Source organism: Limulus polyphemus, unplaced genomic scaffold, assembly GCF_000517525.1.
Source record: "Limulus polyphemus unplaced genomic scaffold, Limulus_polyphemus-2.1.2 Scaffold271, whole genome shotgun sequence".
Classification (NCBI taxonomy): Eukaryota; Metazoa; Arthropoda; class Merostomata; order Xiphosura; family Limulidae; genus Limulus; species Limulus polyphemus.
In genome coordinates, this window is record NW_013665881.1 from 684831 (window position 1) to 693600 (window position 8770).

At 33.1% G+C, this 8770-nt stretch overlaps 1 protein-coding gene across 1 annotated transcript in view; it reads left to right on the plus strand.

Moving 5' to 3' along the window:
• Positions 1-8706, plus strand: part of LOC106456914 (monoglyceride lipase-like) — a 10216-nt gene extending 1510 nt beyond the window's left edge. The window contains exons 2-7 of the mRNA XM_013916293.2: positions 567-673; positions 1501-1637; positions 4956-5066; positions 5262-5438; positions 6004-6135; positions 8444-8706. Of these exons, the coding sequence (XP_013771747.2) occupies positions 567-673; positions 1501-1637; positions 4956-5066; positions 5262-5438; positions 6004-6135; positions 8444-8545 (766 nt within the window). The 3' untranslated portion in view covers positions 8546-8706. The remainder of the gene's footprint in view (positions 1-566; positions 674-1500; positions 1638-4955; positions 5067-5261; positions 5439-6003; positions 6136-8443) is intronic.
• The last annotated feature ends 64 nt before the right edge of the window (positions 8707-8770 follow it).

Consider the following 8770-nt stretch of genomic DNA (forward strand, 5'->3'; position numbering starts at 1 on the left):
ATGTTTGTAGATTTTATGTGAATAGCAAGTGTTTAAGCTATATTTCATGCAAAATTACTTCGAGATTTAATCAAATAGCACCGATTTTTTACAAATTTTCAGAGGCGAATGCCCTCAGACCCCCGTAGCATTAGCATACTTTGCATGCTGATTGTTGATCTCACAAATTAGAAAACCCTTTCAAACATTCTGCGTACGGACCTATATCCCTACATCAGATATACTTATCATAATTTACAATTATTATATAGCCATAAAAGATGCTCAAATACGTCTGTAGTTAATTTTCTATTTGTCTTAGGAATCCTGAAATATCTTTATATTTTTTGTTTGTTTGTTTTTAGAACAAAGTCACATAGAACAATCTGCTTTGTTCACCGAGAGGATTCGAACTCCATATTTTAGCGTTGTAAGTCCGTAGAATTACTGCTGTTCCACCATCTTTATAATAGGGAAGTTTCTATATTTCTGGACAGCTAACAGTTTTATAAATTATGTACAAAAAATACTCAAGCTTTAATAATATTTTAAATTAATACACAGACACGTTGTCTTTCATTATTTAGAGCTTTGGTCTTTATTGCTCATGGATTCGCAGAACACTGTATGCGGTATGACGACTTTGCTAAAGCTCTAGTAACACGTGGAGTTTTAACATTCGCCCATGATTTTGGTAAGATCACTCTGTTGTCATTTTTTTACCTTTTCTGAATGTACCCCTCTTCAGGATAATATTGTACGAAAACAGTGGAGGATATTCTAGTTAAGAGACTTGGAATGCGCACTTTGAAAGCAAAGAGTGTTTAATAAATGCTGTGCCAGACTTTGAGCGCTTTCATTATATTTAATTACAGAAAATAAGATGTAGTTCTTTGGCAAGACTATAAGTAATGTGAATCGATATGACATTCGTTACAAATGGTAAATGAAGTGATAATACCTTGCTGTTCTTACTGTGATTTGAACACAATCTCAAGAGTATTTCATTGTTTATTGTTCATAATATGTTTTCTTATACCCTACCCCATTTTTGTTTCTTTATAAGATTATTATTTTAAGCCTGATGAAAAACCGGTCAACAAATGTTTCCTCTTTCTTAAATATCAACATTTGTTTGTCAGTCACAGGCTTCCGTTTTACCTGTAACTGGTGGCAATAATCACCGAATGTGTTCTAATTTTTCTATGATAGTCGCGCATGGCAATAGAAAGACTTCTGTCATAAAACACTTCTGAACACCAGAAATCTTTCTGTGTACATAGTTTTTCATTAATTATTTTTCAGTGATAAGTTATTTTATGCGAAATAATTGAGCGTTAGGTTAAGATTTAGCAACTAAGCAAACGGGTTAAACTTTCGTCTGAGAATGGGAGAAACTTAAATGGTTCATGGCATTTTATTCTAACATGTTTTCGAAGATGATAAAAATTTATATATGTTGCCCTAGACACAGTTTGTACTTTTTCTTTCCTCCCTCTAAAATGTTTTCCATGTCATTAGTGGGTCACGGACGTAGCAGTGGTCCTCGCGCTTTGATAAAAAGCTTCGACGACTGTACTGAAGATGTTTTCCGACACGTGGATTTTATGAAAGCGAAATATCCGAATCGTCCACTATTTTTAATTGGATTTTCAATGGTAAGTGTGTTACATAAGCGTCTCATGCGCCTATATAAAATAAATTTTTCATTACATGCATTTTGTTCAACATCCACAGGAACATTTTAAACAGAAATGGTCATTGTTCATATTTAAAATTTATTAAAATGAGGTAACAAAATGTAATTCTATACCTTGCACAGAGTTGTGCGAAAGCTCTTTTGCTCCTGATGATGACAAAACCTTGTCGAAACGTTGTACATTTGCTGTTACGTTAAACTTATATTAAAGTTTTTTCTTCATTGCCCATTCAAGCCGTCTCCAGCCATTTTTAGAAAGCCCTTTGTGTAGCTTTGTGCTTAACGTCAAACAATAGCCTTCTTTGTTCGTGTCTCATAATTTTTCAGATTACAATTATGAATCAATTTTAAAGAGTCACACTAAAATGAGTTGTAACATTATTTTTTATGGGTTTTTTTACTCTGATTTATACCATCTTTAATATATTGTGTTTTTACCCTTATCTGACTTCCTCTTTTATATTTTTAAACCAATCTTGGCAATTATTAGAAACGGTAAACTTGTAACTCACGGAAAATTGTAGTTATTCAAAGATGATGTCATTTTGAAAGTATATTTAGTTAAAACGATTATATGACCAGATTTAACTATTCTATCAAATGCTTCCAGATTCAATGAAATCTCAGGTGTCCTTATAAAAATATAATTCTTGTAGATTCTTGCTTGCTGTTTCTGACACTTTTAATAATTCCTCTGCTCTCTGTAATATAAGTAAATAGGGATATAACATCTTTAAACGTAGGCCTTCTTTGGCACTTGTTCTTCCACATATTCTGTAGTATTTTTAGTTCCATACCTTAACTGAATAAGACGATTTCAATAATACTTAAATTACAATATTATTCGTTGTTTTCTTAGTGCAAACTACAAATAATGGGCTATCTGCACTCTGTACATCGAGGGAAAATGAACTCCAGATGTTTGCATTATAAGTCCATAGACTTATCATTGACCTACAAGGAACACATTATGAGTCAAATTTTAATTTTTCAATGGTTTTACCAAGTTAAGATATGGCGAAGAAGTTAAGTCTTTTGGATCGTGGCATATCAATCTTTAGATAAAGCAAAAATAAGTATTCTAGTTTAATTTCTACAGTTCAATAATTTAATGCAGAGTTCTTTCTTCTGCAACATTTATAGTATTTTGTTGTTGTTGTTGTTCAGCACGATTGTTTTATTCATTACTCCTTAAAACGAACCTTCCAAATATATGAACTCAGTATGTTTGATACTCATATTCCTTTTGTCATGCAGAACTTAAACCCTTCAAGACATATATTCAATTGACTAATTTTCCTCAAGTAATTTTGTTTTCAAACCTTGTTATCCGATGCTGTGTAACATACATGTATACATTCCAGTTTCAATGAAGTTCAGGTCGATTATTTGTTGACATTTGTGAGTTAAACGTAAAAAAATGCAGAAAAAATGAAAACTCAGAAATTTTATTACCGACAACTGGAACTTAGATGTTAAACTCAATTTGAACTTTTTAAACACTCGCCAAAGCGAAATTCAAAATTACTAATTTGCTCTAAACACGAGTGTTCATCATTTAATGTAAAACATTTGAACTTTGCCAATGACGTTCCTTCGAGTATCCTAAAATATGCAAGTAAGTAAGCTCAAGAGTTTCTTCTTAAAACAGTTCGGCATCAGAAGTCCTTGTTAATTCCTTATCAAAAACTGGAGTTTTATCACACAGTTATCATTACTACTTAAACAAGAGGGAATGCTCAACAGGCATGGCACTTAAAATTCTTTTAGGCAGGATTAGAGTAAGTTAATCTATGAGACCTCTTTTTTCCCTTTTTTATTACCTGTATATTTGTGTGCCAGCAATACCAATCGTGGAGCGTGCGTATATCTGATTCGATTTTATTATTCATCAGGTTCTCTACCAGCAGGAACGTCGAGAGCCAGCACGGGCCCTGGGGCAAACATCCTCGCCGGGCCCCCTTTCTCTCTCTCTTTTTTTTTAACATTTTCAAGAATTTATTAAAAAGAAGATCCTAAATTAGGACAGCAACGAGCTCATAGACCAAACAAAATCATAGCAGCAGCCGTTTTTACCTCACAGTATAAGTGTAAAAACGTTAATAAAGTAACAACAAATATCTATTAAATCTATAAAGTAACAAATAGATATTAATTATTACTCAAATTATTATTTCAGTCGTTCTTAATGTATCAAGCGTCTATATGCAAAGAAAAGCCAAAAACTATGGTTTTTATCATTATATGAAGATATAGCTTTACGGCATAACCAGGCTTCATTCCGCCGGGCACCTGGTCAGTTGCCCCCTTTGCCCCCCCCCCCCCCCATCGGCGGGCCTGTCTACCAATCTACCCTCAAAATGAAATTCTTTAGGCAGGGCTAGAGTAAAATAATCTATAAGACCTTTGGCATGGATAAATATATCATTCGAAAGGGTTTGCCCTCCTCAGTCCATAACTGTAATTAAATCTCAAATCGATCAAGCAATGGCGAAGCTATGAGCTAAAAGTTTGTACTTGAAAATAAACAAAACAAACAAACTCAGAGTCATTCTATGTGTCGCTGTGCCGCGACTGAAAAATGTCCCACAAATGCTACAACCTGAATTAACATCATCACTACATAAAAGAAGAACGTTCAAGGTTTTGTTCATCACATTTGTAAAAATGTTTTGATGAAACAAATCATAATGCCCACATATCTTGTTTGTTTGTAGTTATGCACAAAGTTACACAATGGACTATCTGTGCTCTGCCCACCACGGGTATCGAAACCCAGTTTCTAGCGTTGTAAGTCCGCAGACATACCGCTGAGGGCCCCACATATCTATTATGTAAACTATAACTATATTTAATTATTTATACGTGCTACAACTAAATGTTACGTTATTAAGTTGGGTAAATTACAAATTGATTCCTTTTTCTTTAAGTACCGCTTCTATTGGGAGTTCGCCCCCAATGACACAGCGGTATGTCTGCGGACTTACAACGCTAGAAACCGGGTTTCGATACCCGTGGTGGGCAGAGCACAGATAGCCCTTGTGTAGCTTTGTGCATAATTAAAAACAAACAAACAAACAATCTATTGGGAGTTCATATAAAACTCACACATAATCAAAATAAGTCTACATTAGTGTGTAAATTAACGTACTTTTTTTGGTCGGTTGTTAAACGCCCCCCAGTGGCACAGCGGTATGTCTGCGAACTGACAACGGTAAAAACCGGGTTTCGATACCCGTTTTGATTATTTATATCATAAAATTACATTTCTTTCTAGGGAGGAACAATTGCTATAAAAGCGGGGCTAAAAAGACCTTATGAGTTTAAAGGCATTGTGATTTTGGCAGGAGGTATTTGGTTACAGCCCGCTGACCACAAACCATATAAGGTAAGGTCAATACAGAAATTATGATATAGTTAAATCAATAAATATTAAAATGATTTAGTCAGAAAATGTCCATATAAAATGTGTGTGGAGTGAGTGTTAAGTATGTAAACACATAAACATTTAATTTGAATAATTTCACCTCCGTAAACATTTTTCGTTATTAAAAACTCATCTTTCTATAATTTGTACTTTCAGCGTCATTTAGCCAACTTTTTCGGAAAAATGATCCCAAGTATTCCAGCCAGTAGAATAAGATTAAACAAGGTTTTACGGACGAAAGAAGCATTAAAAAATAGATTGGCAGATCCTTATATGTACAACGGTCCTTGGTTGAAGGTTGGATATGCAAGAGCTTTGCTTAATGCCGTAAAGGTAAAGACTGAATAGTTTATGAAATAGAGCAGATAATTAAAGAAGCAGTCGTTAAAAGAATAGACACGTGTTCATATAAACTGATTAACTATATTATATTTTAATAGGACAGATATTTAGCTTATTTAGGATTAATGTAGTGAGGCTTTGTAATGATAACCACATTTGTAGGAAACTTATCTAGATGAATTCAGTCCAACGAAAAGTGGCTGAATTTGTTAAGTTCTAAAGAAGTGTAACAACTTTTTAAGTAACAAAGGTGAGTGGCTTAACTTGCTTGATGCTAATGAAGTGTGCCTAAGCTTACTCAATGCTCACGACTTATCGTTGAGCTTATTCATTGTCAACATTGTCTTTAAAGCTAGCAGATCTAGAAGGCCCTCCTCATCTAATTCATTCAGTACAACTACAACTAGTACAAGGCTACATAAATTTGTTTTTTGCTTACAAGGTGAATCGGAATTGTTTAAGCAAGTAGCATATCAAGATGATTTTTGGTTTATTAATTTTTTTTATAATGTATATGTATTTATCCTACAAACTTAATTCTTTGTCTAATACACAGGAGCTCGAAAACCAGCTAGAAAATACTGCATTTCCTATGTTAATAATACATGGTGCCCAAGATAAGATTTGTGATGTACGAGGTGCTAAGAAACTTTACGAGTCTACGATCTCTACGGACAAAATGTTGAAGGTATGGAGCTATGGAGTGTTTAATCTGCTTAACTATAGCGAAACGAAAATAAAATGTCACTTTCCATAAATGGGCTTTAAACACTAATTTATTTGAAACTATGTGATTCCATAAATAGCTCAATTTCATATTAGGTTGATTTATTCTCAGTTGAATACTCTTCTTAGGTAACTCGTGAGTAAAACTCACCGAAAACTCATATTGGAGCGAAAGGTTTATTTTAAAATCAGTTTACCAAAGATCAGTTAGAAACTTTCTTTATTACAACATCCCATGGTGAACTACTTGATTAAAAGAATATTGTTTTTGTATTTTCAAAATATATTGTGTATTAATTAAAAGAATGCTCTTTAAATTGTGAGTTTTAAAAGATTTAAAGAGAACAAAAAAAAAAAAGATTAATTAAAGAACCCAGAGGGACAACTGGAACTCTTGATCGGAAAGATAGACCAGTATAATTATGATATTGAATACAGAGAAGGAAAATCTCATGGATATGCCAGCGGACTGAGCTGAAGACCCTGCAAAAATGACTGCAGACATAGCTGCAAAAGAGAGATTGAACTAACAAGGTGCCATCAAGAAGGCCAAAGGGTGCTGAATAGATTGAGTTTTTTATGCCCCCAAACATGAAAGTGATGTGTCACACAGTCAACTGCATTGTCATTAATTTGCAGAGGTAAAATAATCTACTCATGAAACACTGTATTCTGTCCAGAAATCCAATTATACTTGCTGGAACAGTTATCTGTCCAAGCATTGTGCCGTTATTGATTTGTAATTATATAAAGCCAACTACTTAGCTTCTAGCTGGAATGATAATCTACTCATGAAACACGGTATTTTGTCCAGAAATCCAATTATACTTGCTGGAACAGTTATCTATCCAAACATTGTGCCGTTATTGATTTGTGATTATATAAAGCCAACTATTTAGTTTCTAGCTGGAATGTCATTGGCATGGTAACAGAAGTAGAAGTGATGCAGACTCGTTGTTTAATTGGCATCACTGCAACTGGACCACATATGAAGACAAATACATGATTTTCCAAGCATATTTTAGGAAGTTGTTTGAAGATCATGCTCACAACAATTTTATTAACTTCAAATTTATTCCTGTATTTCTCCAAAGGTTTAGTTACTTTTGTGAGAAGTTTAGATGCCTGACTGAGATCTTTATCTCTGTTCTGCAACAACTTACTAAATACATTAACAGTTTCCAATATCTCTAACTGTAAAACCATAAGAACAAATCCATTTTTCCTTTGGTCAAAGGGCTTCTGCTTATTCAACAATGGTTTAAGAATTATCAATATTACAGCATTCACAATATCCACTTACTGAAACGTTCAGGCTAGTAAGCATAATGGTGCAACAGATAGGCCACAGTCTTTTCACTGAAAAGAGTATACTTTTATTTTGAGTTAGTGATGCAAGTTAATAGAGTTACCAACTTCTTATCCTCTACCCAAGAGTGTACAATCTTTCAAGAATATTATAAAAATCACCCATTTGTTCATTTCTACTGCTGCATCATTTTATACTAAATATAAATTAATTGTGAGGTGCACAATGAACAAATTTAGCATTAAGCAATTTTTCCGTGTATTCTTTTCTCTAAACCTATCTATAGGGACATTACTGAACAAATTTAGCATTAAGCAATTTTTCATGTATTCTTTTCTCTAAACCTATCTATAGGGACATTACTCATTTTAACTGCCCCATCATAACACTGATGTCTCTACTTATATATCATTTCTCATTCCTAAGTGGATTTCATTATTTCAGCCTCCAGCCCAGCAACAATTTATTTGGTGTACAAAATACAACACAAGAGAAAAATACTCCTTTATTTTAACCTTAGTCATTCATCCTACAATTTCATCAGCCTGGATGGGAACTTAACAGAAAATTTTGCTTAATTCGTGTTTTTTTGTAATTTACAGAGTTGTATCTATAATGATGAATTTAAACTTAGCCTCTTTAAGTTTGGTTACTATTTCATTAATAATTTTGTAGGTAAAAAGCTCATGTATCTTGGGGCCATATCTTTTATTTTTTAGATTTTCTTTCCTAGTTACAATAAAACAGGATCTCACTTTGGTATTAGTTCTATAGCAGATAAGAAATTATATTTCAAGCACAAATTATACCTAGTATTGAATAAAAATGTAATGTATTAGTTTATTATATTTTTAAGTTTAATATAAATATAGTAGTCTAATATATATTTACTTATTCTAGAAATTGAAATCCACTGATGATATAAAGTTTAATGAGCAATAATCAATATGCTTCCTTTCAGATTTATCCAATATCTTTTCATTGTCTTTTGGATGAACCTGATGGTATACCTGACCAAATTATTGAGGACAGTGTGAGCTGGGTGAATGCCAGGGTACTTTAGTACAACTTACTAACATTATCAGCTGCACATGACAAAAAAGGGCAGCCCAAGATATGACAAGTTTTTTTTATGTGTTATTCTTCATTACTATTTCAAAATAATTATGGGGGAGAAGTGTAAATAACGTACATACATTTGTGATCAATAAACCATACTTTTTATTTCATGTATAATTTTTCACAGATAAATAAGACAATATGTGTATAGTTACTGAATAACTAATGT